Consider the following 21507-nt stretch of genomic DNA (forward strand, 5'->3'; position numbering starts at 1 on the left):
TCCAGAACCCGTACAGAAAATTGGAATAAACATAAACATCATTTTCGCCCCTTCTTATTGCTCACGAAAACCACACATTGCATGTCGTACCACCATACAGCGAACTTCTAGAGGTGGTTGTCCAGATTGTGCTCTACGCACCAGTACCTCTAATACCCAGTAGCACATCCTCTCGCATCGATGCACGCCTGTATTCGTCACGGCATACTATCCACAAGTTCATCGAGGTACTGTCGGTCCAGATTGTCCCGTACCTCGACAGCGATTTGGTGTAGATCCCTCAGAGTTGTCAGTGGGTCACACAGTCCATAAAACAGCCCTTTTCAAACTATTCGATAGGGTTCACGTCTCTAGTTGACCCATGTCATTATCCTGTAAAAAGTCGTTCACAAGATTTGCACGACGGGGGCACGAATTGTCGTCCACGGAGACGAATGCCTCTCCAATATGCTGCCGATACGATCGCACTATCAGTTGGAGGACGGCATTCGCGTATCGTACAGCCGTTACGGTGACTTTCGTGACCACCAGCGGCGTACTTCGGCCTCCCCAAAACGACAGGGAACTTGCACCTCGCTGTGCTCACTGGGCAGTGCGTGTAAAGGCGTTCAGCCCGTCCGGGTTGCCTCCAAACACATCTCCGACGATTGCCCGGTCGAAGGCACGTGCGACACTCACCGGTGAAGAGAACGTGACAGCAATCCGGAGCAGTCAGTTCGGCAAGATGTCCGGCCCATCTGTACCGCACTGCACAGTGTCACGGTTGCAAAGACGGACCTCGCCGCGGACATCGGGAGTGAAGTTGTGCACCGTGCAGCCTATTGTGCACAGTCCGAGTCTTAACACGACGTCCTGTTGCTGCACTGAAAGCATTATTCCACAGGGTGGTGTCGCCGTCAGGGTTCCTCCGAGCCATAATCCGTAGGTAGCAGTCATCCACTGCAGTAGTAGCCCTCGGGTGGGCCCGAGCGAGGCACGTCATCGACAGTTCCCTCTGTATCTCCTCCGTGTCCGAACAACATCGCTTCGGTTCACTCCGAGGTGCCCAGACACTTCCCTTGTCGAGATCCCTTCCCGGTACAAAGTAAGAATGTGGATGCGATCGAACCGCGGTACTGACTGTCTAGGCACAGGTGAACTACAGACAACACGAGCCGTGTAGTTGCTTCCTGTTGTAATGAATGGAACTGCTCGACTGTCAGACCCTCTCGGTCGAATAGGTGCTGCTCGTGCACAGTTTTTTACATCTTTGGTCAGGTTTAGTAACATCTCTGATCAGTCAAAAGGACTGTGTCTGTGATACAGTATCCACAATCAATGTGTCTCCTTCTGGGTTGATGCAATTTTTTTTCCTGTGTGTGTGTGTGTGTGTGTGTGTGTGTGTGTGTGTGTGTGTGTGTGTGTGTGTGTGTGTGTGTGTGTGTGTGTGTGTGTGTGTGTGTGTGTGTGTGTGTGTATATATATATATACAAAAAGAGTTGTTTCAGAGTGAGAGTTAAAGTAGCAAGCTCACAATTACGAAACTAGAATGGGATGTACATACCAAGTTACAGTTCTCTTACTTAAGAGTTCAAAATTGTGTACAACTGGCACCACTCAGTTCTTCAAAAATTGATATTTTCACCTTTCACTTTATCGTGAGTTTACTGCTTTACTACATTCACATTCGGGCACCGACGGTCGAACCCGCCAGCCGGGTTAGGTCGAGGAGAGAGGAGAGGGGAGGGGAAGGGAAGGGAGTAGAAGTGGGACGACGACTCACCAGCAGTGCGCGACCTCTGCTGCGTCTCGGCGAGCGGCACGGGGCTGCGAGGCGTCGCCGGGGGCGGCGTCGGAGGCGGCGGGGACCCGGGCCGCCTGCTCGCCAGCGGAGACCCCGGCTGGCCGCACGGCGCCGCACCCGCCGCCTTCAGCTCCGCCAGGTACGGAGGCGCCGAGTACACCTGAGACACGGGAGGGGACCGACTCTGACGTCGCCGACAGTGACGAGCAGAACCGTAGGATGCGATTCGCGGAACAGAGGTGTACGTACATTTCACGTCTGTAATCTCTCTCTTCGGTCTCTCCACCGTGTTAATTTTTCGTAGCCAGTTTTCGAGTCCGATACCTCGTCAGAGCATTTTCCTTCATTTAAAAAATTGAATCTAGTTGCTGGCCGAACTAATAGTGCCTCTCAAAAATAAGGACATACGGGACAGTCCACCGTTCACGTCAAGTAACGTCTCCGGAAGGGGTCTCGTGACCGAAGGTGGCAGGTAGGCGGAGGGAGGTCCGGGTGTCAAATCTCAGAGCTGCTAGCCTATTTCGTCTGCCGCCTCTGCCCATTTCACATGGGACTCTCACCGACACGTATTTGCCGACGCCACATCCCTCGCAGAGCTCTGTCGTGAACTGATGTCCCAGGTGACGGCACCGTGTGCCGCTCCGTCATCGGAGAGGTCGTATAAATACGAGTACGCCACTATATCGTCAACTCTGACAGTGTTTTCCGACAGGTTCACACGGTACTAGGCACCAGCAAAAATACCTCCGAGCAGCAGGATTCGACACCCAGGCAGCCCCACCACCCCACACCAGAAGTGACGCCCTCCGAAGGCAGCCCACCGCCTACCCGTCCGACCCTCGGCAGAGGAATCTGCTATCCACCGGCAACAGTTGGAACGTCGTGACGACGTGACACTGGGGCTTCACAAATCGTCTGAATATTTTATTTGTGAAAAAAGTTGAAAGTTCATTTAGAGGCAAAATTAATTTAACATTCCAGCCCCCACGCACCATTTATCACTACCCGAGAAATTTCAAAAATGGGCTCCCGAGTGGTGCCCGTCACCCCGATTTGACCCGAGTCACTTCTGCTCGATAAACATTCTACACGTGAAATGGCATAAATATCTCCTTATTTAAAAAAACTTTTAATACACTTTGCTGTCATCTTCAGGTCTAAAACAATCTTTCCTTTACAAAATGTGTTCCTTTTAAGTCTGACCTCGTGCCGAGTAGTCGTTCGGATAAACAGAACAGCACATTATAAAAGTTTCGTCGTAACAAAAATATTCGAAAAACACCTCTCGCAAATGGCTGCGTACGTACGTCACTCGTCCGTTCTACTTCTACTCCTACGCGACTCAGATCCCCCGTTCGTGACGGGTACTTACCGGAGGAGGGGCGGCGAGTGGCCCCCGGCGCGTCGGCGACTGGCAGTCTGTCGGGGCGGAGGCGTCCGAGGGCGGCGCGGGCGTCGGTGCAGGGGGCGGCGGGCGGTAAGGCGGGGGCGGCGGGGGCAGAGAGGCCAGGCTCAGCCGGCTGCCCGACAGCTCGGCAGGCTGCGGCGGCGGCGGGGGCGGCAGCGAGTCCAGGCTCAGCGTGCTCTCGAACATGTCCGGCGGGGGCGGCGGCAGCTCCTCCTCCACCTGCCGGCAGCACAGTAGTAGTACGCGGCGAACGTCAGTGTCAGAGACACGTTCGGAGGCTACGCAGATGTAGCTAGTCAAATTGTAAACTCTAACTGGGTCGGGCAGTCTAACAGTATGTGCGGAAAGGTGCGTCCGTCGGGTTCTGACGGTGCCCGACCGTCTCGGAATTGTGCCACGGGGCTTCTAGTGTACGAGGGGAAGAGTCGCCGTCCGCTCCGTTCGGCACACCCCGTCTGACGGACCGTGCCGTAATCGAGCCCTGCGCGTACCGTGAACTTTCCGGCACTGACAGGTAACGGTAATTTCGCTATCATTGCCCGATAACCTAATACCGGTACAAAAATGTTGTGTTCTGTGCACAGCTGCTTACATTTAATGTGATCTGAGTAATTACTTAACACAAAACTATGTAAATCTTTCTTACAATAAATTTTGTTAAATTTATGTAAAAAATACGTATCAGTTAATCTAATCGATGTCTGTCAGTGACACAATCGATTAAAACTCTGTGGCCTACAAATGTATTTGCATATAGAGAAGAGTAGTCTCGAGAGTGAGACTCCAAACGGACGGACAAGTTTTGTGCAGACACAGTAAGCAGTTAGAATTTTGTAGCTCATTTGAGAGGATAAATATCGTATTATGTGGAAGATGGGCGTTGTATATTTTAGGATTGACAGATTCCTGGTCGAAAAAACAATCACTGACAAACAAGTTATTATTATTTCACAGTTGAAGTTACTCGACAAACCAAATGGTACTGGAAAATTACACATTTTTCCGTGCAGAAAAATACTGAGACCATCGTACCTCACAGAAGAAGGCAACAAAGCCAGCAAAAGAGTCACCTAAGTAATAAAATTTTGACTTTACCAATTTCACACAAAAATAACAACGGTCTACACAGTGAGTGGATACACCGTAACAGGTAGATATTCAGCCAGCACAGTATGCAACTGGCCGCACTTCTGTTATTTGGTGAGACGTTACTGTTACTCCTAAACTATCTCTTATGTATTACTCTTTCATCCCTGTTAAAGTGGTTCTCGAGTACTTCAATTTCTACATTATGGTGACTGGCTTTTGAGGGAGTAAACTTTGTGTTGATACTAGGATCTTTTATCAGCCCGGACAGCCTTTTAACACACACACACACACACACACACACACACACACACACACACACACACACACACACACACACAAATCAGAGCTCCCTCTAGGACAGGGTGTGCTACGGTGTTATGCGACATAATGGTGGCAGACAGATGAGCTGTGTGGGCGGCGGAGGAGGGGAAGGAAGCGAGGGCGATGCAGGTGGCAAACACACTTTCAGGAAGACGGCAGTTGGATCGCCGCCTGGCCCCGGTTCACTGTAGATTCCCAAATTGCAAGAGGCAAATGCCAGGGCGGTTGCTTCGGATACGACACTACTTGCAGAAAGGTAGGTCGACACCTTTCTTACTCCGTTCCGTAATTTGTTTGTGTCAGTCAGATGAAAATGGACCAGCAGAGCAGCCAACACCAGCTGCATTTAAAATGTAACAGAAATTTTCTAATTTTGCCCGTCTTATTAGCCCGATTTGTGCACTTGTTTCCCCGTTCTGTTAACACACGGGTCTGAGAAGTGTCTGTACAGTGTTACCCGGCCCGGCTATTTAGTCTGTTGTCAGCTGTCGAGAAGATAATATGTGTTCTGACAGTAGCTGCAACTGTCTATTTAGCTTAAAAATGGATCAGAGGATATGTATTAAATTTTGGTATAAAAATAGAATTAAATACAGAAAAGTCTTAGAAATGTCAAACATTGCTATTGGTGATTCTGCTGCTAGGAATAACACAAGGGTTTGTAAATGGCAGAAGCATTTCAGCAAAGGTCGCGAAGAAGTCGAAGGCAGCGACCGCCCGCGATGGCCTGACACACAGTCGACCCACGAGATTGTGGAAAAAAGGAAATAAATCACTACAGACAGTCACCGAATCACAGTTGGAGAAATTCGAGCTGATGTTGGCAAAAAACCTCTCTTACCCAGTCATATTTATGGTGTATGAAGCAAGTGACTTAATTTTCTTTTCTTTTTTTTTTCCTCAAAATTGTTGAACTTCACATAAGAACAGCAATGAATGTGAGTTACTCAGAAGTCACTAGATGAAGTCAAAAACAATGCAGAACTGAAACACATCACATCGGGGCCCGATCGCGGCTTTCCTCTTTCGTTTCCTTTACTGTCTGCTAGCGTAAGGATACAATGCGAGAGGCAGTCGAACAGAGACGAACACTGGCCACAGTGGGACCGCGGAACGGTAGTCGTCACCACACGCACACTACATTTGTCCCACCAGAAGGTGAGACGATCGATTCCCACTTCGTAGAACGCGGTAGGTAGTCGTCACCACACACACACTACATTTGTCCCACCAGAAGGTGAGACGATCGATTCCCACTTCGTAGAACGCGGTAGGTAGTCGTCACCACACACACACTACATTTGTCCCACCAGAAGGTGAGACGATCGATTCCCACTTCGTAGAACGCAGTATGTAGTCGTCACCACACACACACTACATTTGTCCCACCAGAAGGTGAGACGATCGATTCCCACTTCGTAAAACGCGGTAGGTAGTCGTCACCACACGCACACTACATTTGTCCCACCAGAAGGTGAGACGATCGATTCCCACTTCGTAGAACGCGGTAGGTAGTCGTCACCACACACACACTACATTTGTCCCACCAGAAGGTGAGACGATCGATTCCCACTTCGTAGAACGCGGTAGGTAGTCGTCACCACACGCACACTACATTTGTCCCACCAGAAGGTGAGACGATCGATTCCCACTTCGTAGAACGCGGTAGGTAGTCGTCACCACACGCACACTACATTTGTCCCACCAGAAGGTGAGACGATCGATTCCCACTTCGTAGAACGCGGTAGGTAGTCGTCACCACACGCACACTACATTTGTCCCACCAGAAGGTGAGACGATCGATTCCCACTTCGTAGAACGCGGTAGGTAGTCGTCACCACACGCACACTACATTTGTCCCACCAGAAGGTGAGACGATCGATTCCCACTTCGTAGAACGCGGTAGGTAGTCGTCACCACACACACACTACATTTGTCCCACCAGAAGGTGAGACGATCGATTCCCACTTCGTAGAACGCGGTAGGTAGTCGTCACCACACACACACTACATTTGTCCCACCAGAAGGTGAGACGATCGATTCCCACTTCGTAGAACGCGGTAGGTAGTCGTCACCACACACACACTACATTTGTCCCACCAGAAGGTGAGACGATCGATTCCCACTTCGTAGAACGCGGTAGGTAGTCGTCACCACACACACACTACATTTGTCCCACCAGAAGGTGAGACGATCGATTCCCACTTCGTAGAACGCGGTAGGTAGTCGTCACCACACACACACTACATTTGTCCCACCAGAAGGTGAGACGATCGATTCCCACTTCGTAGAACGCGGTAGGTAGTCGTCACCACACACACACTACATTTGTCCCACCAGAAGGTGAGACGATCGATTCCCACTTCGTAGAACGCGGTAGGTAGTCGTCACCACACACACACTACATTTGTCCCACCAGAAGGTGAGACGATCGATTCCCACTTCGTAGAACGCGGTAGGTAGTCGTCACCACACACACACTACATTTGTCCCACCAGAAGGTGAGACGATCGATTCCCACTTCGTAGAACGCGGTAGGTAGTCGTCACCACACACACACTACATTTGTCCCACCAGAAGGTGAGACGATCGATTCCCACTTCGTAGAACGCGGTAGGTAGTCGTCACCACACACACACTACATTTGTCCCACCAGAAGGTGAGACGATCGATTCCCACTTCGTAGAACGCGGTAGGTAGTCGTCACCACACACACACTACATTTGTCCCACCAGAAGGTGAGACGATCGATTCCCACTTCGTAGAACGCGGTAGGTAGTCGTCACCACACACACACTACATTTGTCCCACCAGAAGGTGAGACGATCGATTCCCACTTCGTAGAACGCGGTAGGTAGTCGTCACCACACACACACTACATTTGTCCCACCAGAAGGTGAGACGATCGATTCCCACTTCGTAGAACGCGGTAGGTAGTCGTCACCACACACACACTACATTTGTCCCACCAGAAGGTGAGACGATCGATTCCCACTCCGTAGAACGCGGTAGGTAGTCGTCACCACACACACACTACATTTGTCCCACCAGAAGGTGAGACGATCGATTCCCACTCCGTAGAACGCGGTAGGTAGTCGTCACCACACACACACTACATTTGTCCCACCAGAAGGTGAGACGATCGATTCCCACTCCGTAGAACGCGGTAGGTAGTCGTCACCACACACACACTACATTTGTCCCACCAGAAGGTGAGACGATCGATTCCCACTCCGTAGAACGCGGTAGGTAGTCGTCACCACACACACACTACATTTGTCCCACCAGAAGGTGAGACGATCGATTCCCACTCCGTAGAACGCGGTAGGTAGTCGTCACCACACACACACTACATTTGTCCCACCAGAAGGTGAGACGATCGATTCCCACTCCGTAGAACGCGGTAGGTAGTCGTCACCACACACACACTACATTTGTCCCACCAGAAGGTGAGACGATCGATTCCCACTTCGTAGAACGCGGTAGGTAGTCGTCACCACACACACACTACATTTGTCCCACCAGAAGGTGAGACGATCGATTCCCACTTCGTAGAACGCGGTAGGTAGTCGTCACCACACACACACTACATTTGTCCCACCAGAAGGTGAGACGATCGATTCCCACTTCGTAGAACGCGGTAGGTAGTCGTCACCACACACACACTACATTTGTCCCACCAGAAGGTGAGACGATCGATTCCCACTTCGTAGAACGCGGTAGGTAGTCGTCACCACACACACACTACATTTGTCCCACCAGAAGGTGAGACGATCGATTCCCACTTCGTAGAACGCGGTAGGTAGTCGTCACCACACACACACTACATTTGTCCCACCAGAAGGTGAGACGATCGATTCCCACTTCGTAGAACGCGGTAGGTAGTCGTCACCACACACACACTACATTTGTCCCACCAGAAGGTGAGACGATCGATTCCCACTTCGTAGAACGCGGTAGGTAGTCGTCACCACACACACACTACATTTGTCCCACCAGAAGGTGAGACGATCGATTCCCACTTCGTAGAACGCGGTAGGTAGTCGTCACCACACACACACTACATTTGTCCCACCAGAAGGTGAGACGATCGATTCCCACTTCGTAGAACGCGGTAGGTAGTCGTCACCACACACACACTACATTTGTCCCACCAGAAGGTGAGACGATCGATTCCCACTTCGTAGAACGCGGTAGGTAGTCGTCACCACACACACACTACATTTGTCCCACCAGAAGGTGAGACGATCGATTCCCACTTCGTAGAACGCGGTAGGTAGTCGTCACCACACACACACTACATTTGTCCCACCAGAAGGTGAGACGATCGATTCCCACTTCGTAGAACGCGGTAGGTAGTCGTCACCACACACACACTACATTTGTCCCACCAGAAGGTGAGACGATCGATTCCCACTTCGTAGAACGCGGTAGGTAGTCGTCACCACACACACACTACATTTGTCCCACCAGAAGGTGAGACGATCGATTCCCACTTCGTAGAACGCGGTAGGTAGTCGTCACCACACACACACTACATTTGTCCCACCAGAAGGTGAGACGATCGATTCCCACTTCGTAGAACGCGGTAGGTAGTCGTCACCACACACACACTACATTTGTCCCACCAGAAGGTGAGACGATCGATTCCCACTTCGTAGAACGCGGTAGGTAGTCGTCACCACACACACACTACATTTGTCCCACCAGAAGGTGAGACGATCGATTCCCACTTCGTAGAACGCGGTAGGTAGTCGTCACCACACACACACTACATTTGTCCCACCAGAAGGTGAGACGATCGATTCCCACTTCGTAGAACGCGGTAGGTAGTCGTCACCACACACACACTACATTTGTCCCACCAGAAGGTGAGACGATCGATTCCCACTTCGTAGAACGCGGTAGGTAGTCGTCACCACACACACACTACATTTGTCCCACCAGAAGGTGAGACGATCGATTCCCACTTCGTAGAACGCGGTAGGTAGTCGTCACCACACACACACTACATTTGTCCCACCAGAAGGTGAGACGATCGATTCCCACTTCGTAGAACGCGGTAGGTAGTCGTCACCACACACACACTACATTTGTCCCACCAGAAGGTGAGACGATCGATTCCCACTTCGTAGAACGCGGTAGGTAGTCGTCACCACACACACACTACATTTGTCCCACCAGAAGGTGAGACGATCGATTCCCACTTCGTAGAACGCGGTAGGTAGTCGTCACCACACACACACTACATTTGTCCCACCAGAAGGTGAGACGATCGATTCCCACTTCGTAGAACGCGGTAGGTAGTCGTCACCACACACACACTACATTTGTCCCACCAGAAGGTGAGACGATCGATTCCCACTTCGTAGAACGCGGTAGGTAGTCGTCACCACACACACACTACATTTGTCCCACCAGAAGGTGAGACGATCGATTCCCACTTCGTAGAACGCGGTAGGTAGTCGTCACCACACACACACTACATTTGTCCCACCAGAAGGTGAGACGATCGATTCCCACTTCGTAGAACGCGGTAGGTAGTCGTCACCACACACACACACTACATTTGTCCCACCAGAAGGTGAGACGATCGATTCCCACTTCGTAGAACGCGGTAGGTAGTCGTCACCACACACACACTACATTTGTCCCACCAGAAGGTGAGACGATCGATTCCCACTTCGTAGAACGCGGTAGGTAGTCGTCACCACACACACACTACATTTGTCCCACCAGAAGGTGAGACGATCGATTCCCACTTCGTAGAACGCGGTAGGTAGTCGTCACCACACACACACTACATTTGTCCCACCAGAAGGTGAGACGATCGATTCCCACTTCGTAGAACGCGGTAGGTAGTCGTCACCACACACACACTACATTTGTCCCACCAGAAGGTGAGACGATCGATTCCCACTTCGTAGAACGCGGTAGGTAGTCGTCACCACACACACACTACATTTGTCCCACCAGAAGGTGAGACGATCGATTCCCACTTCGTAGAACGCGGTAGGTAGTCGTCACCACACACACACTACATTTGTCCCACCAGAAGGTGAGACGATCGATTCCCACTTCGTAGAACGCGGTAGGTAGTCGTCACCACACACACACTACATTTGTCCCACCAGAAGGTGAGACGATCGATTCCCACTTCGTAGAACGCGGTAGGTAGTCGTCACCACACACACACTACATTTGTCCCACCAGAAGGTGAGACGATCGATTCCCACTTCGTAGAACGCGGTAGGTAGTCGTCACCACACACACACTACATTTGTCCCACCAGAAGGTGAGACGATCGATTCCCACTTCGTAGAACGCGGTAGGTAGTCGTCACCACACACACACTACATTTGTCCCACCAGAAGGTGAGACGATCGATTCCCACTTCGTAGAACGCGGTAGGTAGTCGTCACCACACACACACTACATTTGTCCCACCAGAAGGTGAGACGATCGATTCCCACTTCGTAGAACGCGGTAGGTAGTCGTCACCACACACACACTACATTTGTCCCACCAGAAGGTGAGACGATCGATTCCCACTTCGTAGAACGCGGTAGGTAGTCGTCACCACACACACACTACATTTGTCCACCAGAAGGTGAGACGATCGATTCCCACTTCGTAGAACGCGGTAGGTAGTCGTCACCACACACACACTACATTTGTCCCACCAGAAGGTGAGACGATCGATTCCCACTTCGTAGAACGCGGTAGGTAGTCGTCACCACACACACACTACATTTGTCCCACCAGAAGGTGAGACGATCGATTCCCACTTCGTAGAACGCGGTAGGTAGTCGTCACCACACACACACTACATTTGTCCCACCAGAAGGTGAGACGATCGATTCCCACTTCGTAGAACGCGGTAGGTAGTCGTCACCACACACACACTACATTTGTCCCACCAGAAGGTGAGACGATCGATTCCCACTTCGTAGAACGCGGTAGGTAGTCGTCACCACACACACACTACATTTGTCCCACCAGAAGGTGAGACGATCGATTCCCACTTCGTAGAACGCGGTAGGTAGTCGTCACCACACACACACTACATTTGTCCCACCAGAAGGTGAGACGATCGATTCCCACTTCGTAGAACTGCGGTAGGTAGTCGTCACCACACACACACATTACATTTGTCCCACCAGAAGGTGAGACGATCGATTCCCACTTCGTAGAACGCGGTAGGTAGTCGTCACCACACACACACTACATTTGTCCCACCAGAAGGTGAGACGATCGATTCCCACTTCGTAGAACGCGGTAGGTAGTCGTCACCACACACACACTACATTTGTCCCACCAGAAGGTGAGACGATCGATTCCCACTTCGTAGAACGCGGTAGGTAGTCGTCACCACACACACACTACATTTGTCCCACCAGAAGGTGAGACGATCGATTCCCACTTCGTAGAACGCGGTAGGTAGTCGTCACCACACACACACTACATTTGTCCCACCAGAAGGTGAGACGATCGATTCCCACTTCGTAGAACGCGGTAGGTAGTCGTCACCACACACACACTACATTTGTCCCACCAGAAGGTGAGACGATCGATTCCCACTTCGTAGAACGCGGTAGGTAGTCGTCACCACACACACACTACATTTGTCCCACCAGAAGGTGAGACGATCGATTCCCACTTCGTAGAACGCGGTAGGTAGTCGTCACCACACACACACTACATTTGTCCCACCATAAGGTGAGACGATCGATTCCCACTTCGTAGAACGCGGTAGGTAGTCGTCACCACACACACACTACATTTGTCCCACCAGAAGGTGAGACGATCGATTCCCACTTCGTAGAACGCGGTAGGTAGTCGTCACCACACACACACTACATTTGTCCCACCAGAAGGTGAGACGATCGATTCCCACTTCGTAGAACGCGGTAGGTAGTCGTCACCACACACACACTACATTTGTCCCACCAGAAGGTGAGACGATCGATTCCCACTTCGTAGAACGCGGTAGGTAGTCGTCACCACACACACACTACATTTGTCCCACCAGAAGGTGAGACGATCGATTCCCACTTCGTAGAACGCGGTAGGTAGTCGTCACCACACACACACTACATTTGTCCCACCAGAAGGTGAGACGATCGATTCCCACTTCGTAGAACGCGGTAGGTAGTCGTCACCACACACACACTACATTTGTCCCACCAGAAGGTGAGACGATCGATTCCCACTTCGTAGAACGCGGTAGGTAGTCGTCACCACACACACACTACATTTGTCCCACCAGAAGGTGAGACGATCGATTCCCACTTCGTAGAACGCGGTAGGTAGTCGTCACCACACACACACACTACATTTGTCCCACCAGAAGGTGAGACGATCGATTCCCACTTCGTAGAACGCGGTAGGTAGTCGTCACCACACACACACTACATTTGTCCCACCAGAAGGTGAGACGATCGATTCCCACTTCGTAGAACGCGGTAGGTAGTCGTCACCACACACACACTACATTTGTCCCACCAGAAGGTGAGACGATCGATTCCCACTTCGTAGAACGCGGTAGGTAGTCGTCACCACACACACACTACATTTGTCCCACCAGAAGGTGAGACGATCGATTCCCACTTCGTAGAATGCGGTAGGTAGTCGTCACCACACACACACTACATTTGTCCCACCAGAAGGTGAGACGATCGATTCCCACTTCGTAGAACGCGGTAGGTAGTCGTCACCACACACACACTACATTTGTCCCACCAGAAGGTGAGACGATCGATTCCCACTTCGTAGAACGCGGTAGGTAGTCGTCACCACACACACACTACATTTGTCCCACCAGAAGGTGAGACGATCGATTCCCACTTCGTAGAACGCGGTAGGTAGTCGTCACCACACACACACTACATTTGTCCCACCAGAAGGTGAGACGATCGATTCCCACTTCGTAGAACGCGGTAGGTAGTCGTCACCACACACCACACTACATTTGTCCCACCAGAAGGTGAGACGATCGATTCCCACTTCGTAGAACGCGGTAGGTAGTCGTCACCACACACACACTACATTTGTCCCACCAGAAGGTGAGACGATCGATTCCCACTTCGTAGAACGCGGTAGGTAGTCGTCACCACACACACACTACATTTGTCCCACCAGAAGGTGAGACGATCGATTCCCACTTCGTAGAACGCGGTAGGTAGTCGTCACCACACACACACTACATTTGTCCCACCAGAAGGTGAGACGATCGATTCCCACTTCGTAGAACGCGGTAGGTAGTCGTCACCACACACACACTACATTTGTCCCACCAGAAGGTGAGACGATCGATTCCCACTTCGTAGAACGCGGTAGGTAGTCGTCACCACACACACACTACATTTGTCCCACCAGAAGGTGAGACGATCGATTCCCACTTCGTAGAACGCGGTAGGTAGTCGTCACCACACACACACTACATTTGTCCCACCAGAAGGTGAGACGATCGATTCCCACTTCGTAGAACGCGGTAGGTAGTCGTCACCACACGCACACTACATTTGTCCCACCAGAAGGTGAGACGATCGATTCCCACTTCGTAGAACGCGGTAGGTAGTCGTCACCACACGCACACTACATTTGTCCCACCAGAAGGTGAGACGATCGATTCCCACTTCGTAGAACGCGGTAGGTAGTCGTCACCACACACACACTACATTTGTCCCACCAGAAGGTGAGACGATCGATTCCCACTTCGTAGAACGCGGTAGGTAGTCGTCACCACACACACACTACATTTGTCCCACCAGAAGGCGAGACGATCGATTCCCACTTCGTAGAACGCGGTAGGTAGTCGTCACCACACACACACTACATTTGTCCCACCAGAAGGTGAGACGATCGATTCCCACTTCGTAGAACGCGGTAGGTAGTCGTCACCACACACACACTACATTTGTCCCACCAGAAGGTGAGACGATCGATTCCCACTTCGTAGAACGCGGTAGGTAGTCGTCACCACACACACACTACATTTGTCCCACCAGAAGGTGAGACGATCGATTCCCACTTCGTAGAACGCGGTAGGTAGTCGTCACCACACGCACACTACATTTGTCCCACCAGAAGGTGAGACGATCGATTCCCACTTCGTAGAACGCGGTAGGTAGTCGTCACCACACGCACACTACATTTGTCCCACCAGAAGGTGAGACGATCGATTCCCACTTCGTAGAACGCGGTAGGTAGTCGTCACCACACACACACTACATTTGTCCCACCAGAAGGTGAGACGATCGATTCCCACTTCGTAGAACGCGGTAGGTAGTCGTCACCACACACACACTACATTTGTCCCACCAGAAGGCGAGACGATCGATTCCCACTTCGTAGAACGCGGTAGGTAGTCGTCACCCACACACACACTACATTTGTCCCACCAGAAGGTGAGACGATCGATTCCCACTTCGTAGAACGCGGTAGGTAGTCGTCACCACACACACACTACATTTGTCCCACCAGAAGGTGAGACGATCGATTCCACTTCGTAGAACGCGGTAGGTAGTCGTCACCACACACACACTACATTTGTCCCACCAGAAGGTGGAGACGATCGATTCCCACTTCGTAGAACGCGGTAGGTAGTCGTCACCACACACACACTACATTTGTCCCACCAGAAGGTGAGACGATCGATTCCCACTTCGTAGAACGCGGTAGGTAGTCGTCACCCACACACACACTACATTTGTCCCACCAGAAGGTGAGACGATCGATTCCCACTTCGTAGAACGCGGTAGGTAGTCGTCACCACACGCACACTACATTTGTCCCACCAGAAGGTGAGACGATCGATTCCCACTTCGTAGAACGCGGTAGGTAGTCGTCACCACACGCACACTACATTTGTCCCACCAGAAGGTGAGACGATCGATTCCCACTTCGTAGAACGCGGTAGGTAGTCGTCACCACACACACACTACATTTGTCCCACCAGAAGGTGAGACGATCGATTCCCACTTCGTAGAACGCGGTAGGTAGTCGTCACCACACACACACTACATTTGTCCCACCAGAAGGCGAGACGATCGATTCCCACTTCGTAGAACGCGGTAGGTAGTCGTCACCACACACACACTACATTTGTCCCACCAGAAGGTGAGACGATCGATTCCCACTTCGTAGAACGCGGTAGGTAGTCGTCACCACACACACACTACATTTGTCCCACCAGAAGGTGAGACGATCGATTCCCACTTCGTAGAACGCGGTAGGTAGTCGTCACCACACACACACTACATTTGTCCCACCAGAAGGTGAGACGATCGATTCCCACTTCGTAGAACGCGGTAGGTAGTCGTCACCACACGCACACTACATTTGTCCCACCAGAAGGTGAGACGATCGATTCCCACTTCGTAGAACGCGGTAGGTAGTCGTCACCACACGCACACTACATTTGTCCCACCAGAAGGTGAGACGATCGATTCCCACTTCGTAGAACGCGGTAGGTAGTCGTCACCACACACACACTACATTTGTCCCACCAGAAGGTGAGACGATCGATTCCCACTTCGTAGAACGCGGTAGGTAGTCGTCACCACACACACACTACATTTGTCCCACCAGAAGGCGAGACGATCGATTCCCACTTCGTAGAACGCGGTAGGTAGTCGTCACCACACGCACACTACATTTGTCCCACCAGAAGGTGAGACGATCGATTCCCACTTCGTAGAACGCGGTAGGTAGTCGTCACCACACACACACTACATTTGTCCCACCAGAAGGTGAGACGATCGATTCCCACTTCGTAGAACGCGGTAGGTAGTCGTCACCACACACACACTACATTTGTCCCACCAGAAGGTGAGACGATCGATTCCCACTTCGTAGAACGCGGTAGGTAGTCGTCACCACACACACACTACATTTGTCCCACCAGAAGGTGAGACGATCGATTCCCACTTCGTAGAACGCGGTAGGTAGTCGTCACCACACACACACTACATTTGTCCCACCAGAAGGTGAGACGATCGATTCCCACTTCGTAGAACGCGGTAGGTAGTCGTCACCACACACACACTACATTTGTCCCACCAGAAGGTGAGACGATCGATTCCCACTTCGTAGAACGCGGTAGGTAGTCGTCACCACACGCACACTACATTTGTCCCATCAGAAGGTGAGACGATCGATTCCCACTTCGTAGAACGCGGTAGGTAGTCGTCACCACACGCACACTACATTTGTCCCACCAGAAGGTGAGACGATCGATTCCCACTTCGTAGAACGCGGTAGGTAGTCGTCACCACACGCACACTACATTTGTCCCACCAGAAGGTGAGACGATCGATTCCCACTTCGTAGAACGCGGTAGGTAGTCGTCACCACACGCACACTACATTTGTCCCACCAGAAGGTGAGACGATCGATTCCCACTTCGTAGAACGCGGTAGGTAGTCGTCACCACACACACACTACATTTGTCCCACCAGAAGGTGAGACGATCGATTCCCACTTCGTAGAACGCGGTAGGTAGTCGTCACCACACACACACTACATTTGTCCCACCAGAAGGTGAGACGATCGATTCCCACTTCGTAGAACGCGGTAGGTAGTCGTCACCACACACACACTACATTTGTCCCACCAGAAGGTGAGACGATCGATTCCCACTTCGTAGAACGCGGTAGGTAGTCGTCACCACACACACACTACATTTGTCCCACCAGAAGGTGAGACGATCGATTCCCACTTCGTAGAACGCGGTAGGTAGTCGTCACCACACACACACTACATTTGTCCCACCAGAAGGTGAGACGATCGATTCCCACTTCGTAGAACGCGGTAGCCCGCCGACAGATCGGCGCCCGCACCCACTCTCGCACGTCCCCGTCCCACCGAATTTAACGTCCGCAAACGTTTTCCTTCGGGTCGGCAAAGGTGTGAAAATCGTGCCGCAAAGGATCTGGGCTGTACAGAGAAAGTTGCAGCGTTTCCGGACCGAAATACCCGAGTGGAGCAGCCGCCGTCAGATCGGGACAATTCCGAGTGCGGAGCCACAATCTGTGCACCGGGCTACAAATACGTTTTTGCAGGAACTGCGCCTCGCCGTAAAGTTGAAACACTCGGGAACGGCACCCGACCGAATCGTCCCGTCGCGCGATAACTCGCGTCTCCGCACTGTCGAGTAGACGCAGGCTACACTTGACCGATTCGGCTGGGAAACGGTGCGAGATCGTCTACACGGCCCAGATATTTCACTGTGCGATTCTCACACCAGTTTCAGTCAGATGAGGTCGTGTAAGAGTGGATGCAGTTGTGGATCTGTTCCCAGCTGTGTGCACTATACAGAACACGAATCGATTGTTCCGTCTCCCAGTGGGATCTACGTCCGAGAACACTTGTGCTAATTAGTTTCGAATTGAACCATTTGTGGCAAGTGTTCAGTTTTCATTTGACTGCCCCTTATATGTAATTATGCCTATTGACTTTGTGGTATACGGATGATGTAAATGAAATAATAAAAAAGTACCACTATTTTCTACATATACCTCATATAATATAGTACCACTAATAGTTGAGGTATTCAGTTAAAAACGGTGTCTGGTTAAAAACAAAATAATTTCCACAATGCTTCAAAATTTGTCTCCTCGAGTAAAAAGAGTAAGAAACTTTTATGTCAGTGTGTGGCCAGAAATGCTGAATTTCCAAGGTATTAGAAGTTCGAGCAGTGCGTGTACACGCACACACACACGCACACCTTGACGTGTGTGAAAACCTGTAACTGTTACGTGCTCGCCTCCGTGGGTCGTTGCCGGTACACCGATCGAGTGATCGCCAGATTGTCGAACTAGAAGTACCGGGCCGAAGTCAATTGAGAACTCGTACGAACTTTCGACAAGTGTCGAGCGTACCGAATATTTAAAATGAACGCCACCGAGATCGAGTCGTACTTAAAATACACCGTATTACAGTGTCGACAGTGGCACACGAGCTGCGGGTTCTATTACAATCTTAACCACCAGTTACGTCGTACCGTCGCAAACACGGCAGTACCTACGCGTAAGCGTGCCGCTTCACCATTTATAATGTCCGAAAACGATCTGCGGAACGAAAACTGATCGTAACTTAACTACTCCACATTCCACCGTTAAAAAAATAGGGGCCTACATTGGCAAATAGAACATACTTACAATACTTCCGAGCCGTGTGTCCCACTCGAATAAAAGTGCAGTCTCTCGACAATTTAATTACTCGGCAGAATCGAAACGCCGAACTTAACCGTACGAGGCGGAAGTCCCGTAAGCGGTGGCCGTTTCGGTACGGCCTCTATTTTCAAAGAACGAAAGTACGACACACTGGCCAGTATTCCCGCAACTGATTTAACGGCTGTGGGAAAGAACTTTGACAACTGTCTGCAACCTCACAGCTGCGAGTAGCCAGCCGTGTCACTATCGAGCCATTTCGCGATAAGCCGTACCGGCGACTCTCGGTAGTTCGGTACCGGAGCCCTCCCGTTTCGACTACTGTCTGCACAGGTGAGGGAGACGACTCTCGGTCGGGAAGCTACTACAGAATCTGAATTTGCAGTAACAGTAAACGAGACTCGAGGGCAAGGGAGGAGACGCTCTGAGGGGGACGTGGAGGGACGACCTCTCCGTATTCCGTCAGTGCGTCGACAGCACTACTGCCGTCATTTTGACGAAACGTCTTTACGAGTGAAAACCCCACTCACCTCCTGCGGACCCGAGTCGACCGCCTACACCGACGCTCACGTTTTGACCCCGTGTCGCAGTACTGATACCGGCACCTAAATGTGTCCCCTCCCATTTCAGGCCCTCTGTCCTTTTCTTCTCTCTCTTCTCCTCTACCTCCTTCCTTAGTCGTACTGCGCCTATATCGCGGGGCTTTCGACACGCAAAGGGAGGGAGAAAGGGGGCACACGTGTGCGGTCGATCACGGTGACGTAGTGCTACGTGTGAGCGTCACCCTTATCTCCGTTTTGAGAAGACTGGTGACTGGAGCAGAAACATTCCTCTAAAAGAAAAAGGTAAGTGCTCTCTTTGTGAAAAAAGGTAGATAGTAGTGTAGACTATAATGTCTACTGTTCTACCAAACTGAAGGAACATGACACAGTTTGTAAAGTTTCAACTTTGGATGAAGTTTATTGATACCGACGAGCATAAACAAAACTCGTCCGTTCCAAATGTAATTGTCAAAAAGAGTAGTTAGTTTTCTGTTGTGTGTGTGTGTGTGTGTGTGTGTGTGTGTGTGTGTGTGTGTGTGTGTGTGTGTGTGTGTGTGGTGGTCACTAATGACTGAAATGATCATTCCGGTAATTCTATCGCAATCTGTTGACGGGTCACTGAGCAACGTATCGACTACCTGACTATTCTGTGATTAATATCTGTCTTATTCAAACAGTAAATCGAGTCACGCTTTAAGCATCGAGAACACTTACTATCTCTTCCGATAATTCTTTGATAATTATTATTAAGTTAATGTCAATAAATCACAGTCAGTGTCACCTGATCCTTCACGCCACTATAATGTGCGACAGCCTACCGCGTACCTCAAACTTCGCGCCGATATTTCGAAGTCCGCGCGCGATTTGTTTGTAACGAAGTATGGCCGTGGTTCCCTAGAATATTTTCTAAACCGACTCAGGGTTGTGAATTATCAGTTCTATGTCCATTCCTAAAAATTACAGAGGACCCGCACTCGATTACGACACTAGCAACTCTGAAAATAACGTCCCTCTCAAAGAGAAAAAATATCACGCGTAAAGCAGCATTGTGATCTGCTATGTCAAAACACATTTATATCCGTTCATAAACACTCATTACCTATTGATCCCAAAACATATTGTACATAATTAAATTCATTATTCCACAATAACTTATAAAATTTAGAAATAATTTACACGTATACTGTGTCAATCACAACAACAAAATCTCGACTTCACGGGTTACTACCTGTTTTGACTGTGCTGCTCACAAGGTTATCCGACTGTAATGGACATCCCTACAAGATTTATTTCTTAAAGATTTTGAAGGCTACACAGACAATTACCCGTCGTGAGAGTAACACTACTGACAACACACACTCTGATCGTCATTCCTATAAAGTCTGATACCCGTACCGTAAACAGTTCTCTGCCTACCCTGGTTCGAGTAGCAAAAGTTTGATTATAACCATCCTGTACTTGTCAGGGTTTCATAATGTTAGGAAAGATGTAGGAGGAGGAAAAGAAAATTTTATACTGCCGACAGGGTGTCGGGGGGGGGGGGGGGGGGGGGGGCTCTTACGCAATTTCGATGTGACCCTGGTCTTTATTTTACACAGTCAGTATCACATTAAGTGTGTCGTATATTACACTCCATTTTTTTTTCTCTTTTTTTTGTATTATAAGATTTCCTTCGGCACGATCAGACTCTTTTTGTTTTGACCGATCCTTTGCTTATGCGATTATCTCTCTCGGTACTCTACTGAACGACTGTCGCCTGCAGACGTCGATATCGATCAAATCGGTGGTCGTTTTGACGTGACGTGTCAGTACGTTCGTTTGCAGACCCTGTATAATGAAAACTGTGAGCTCATCCACACGACTGCTAAAAGTAATCCGTTTAACTTCGCCTACACGATAAATTGGTCAAATCCGAAGGCCGTAAATTCGAGTAAATACCTGGGAATTAAAGTTAACAAAAACAAACTGGAAAAAACACACAGAAAATGTTGTGGGGGAAGCGTATCGAAGACTGAGTTTTATTAGCAACCTGGAGTACTCCTGCACAGTGTGGCATCCTTACCAAATGGGATAAGCAGAGTACATCGAAAGAGTTCAAAGAAGGGGAGCACGATTCCTATTACCGAGAACTACGCGAGAGAGAGTTCAAAGAAGGGGAGCACGATTCCTATTACCGAGAACTAGGGGAGA

The 21507-nt window shown here is 50.3% G+C and overlaps 1 protein-coding gene across 1 annotated transcript in view; it reads right to left on the reverse strand.

Moving 5' to 3' along the window:
- Positions 1 to 21507, reverse strand: part of LOC126212794 (abnormal cell migration protein 10-like) — a 563013-nt gene that overhangs the window by 19641 nt on the left and 521865 nt on the right. The window contains exons 14-15 of the mRNA XM_049940196.1: positions 3156 to 3410; positions 1763 to 1943 (exon numbers count right to left, since the gene is read on the reverse strand). Coding sequence (XP_049796153.1) covers positions 1763 to 1943; positions 3156 to 3410 — 436 coding nt within the window. The remainder of the gene's footprint in view (positions 1 to 1762; positions 1944 to 3155; positions 3411 to 21507) is intronic.

This window comes from Schistocerca nitens, chromosome 11 (assembly GCF_023898315.1).
Source record: "Schistocerca nitens isolate TAMUIC-IGC-003100 chromosome 11, iqSchNite1.1, whole genome shotgun sequence".
Taxonomy (NCBI): Eukaryota; Metazoa; Arthropoda; class Insecta; order Orthoptera; family Acrididae; genus Schistocerca; species Schistocerca nitens.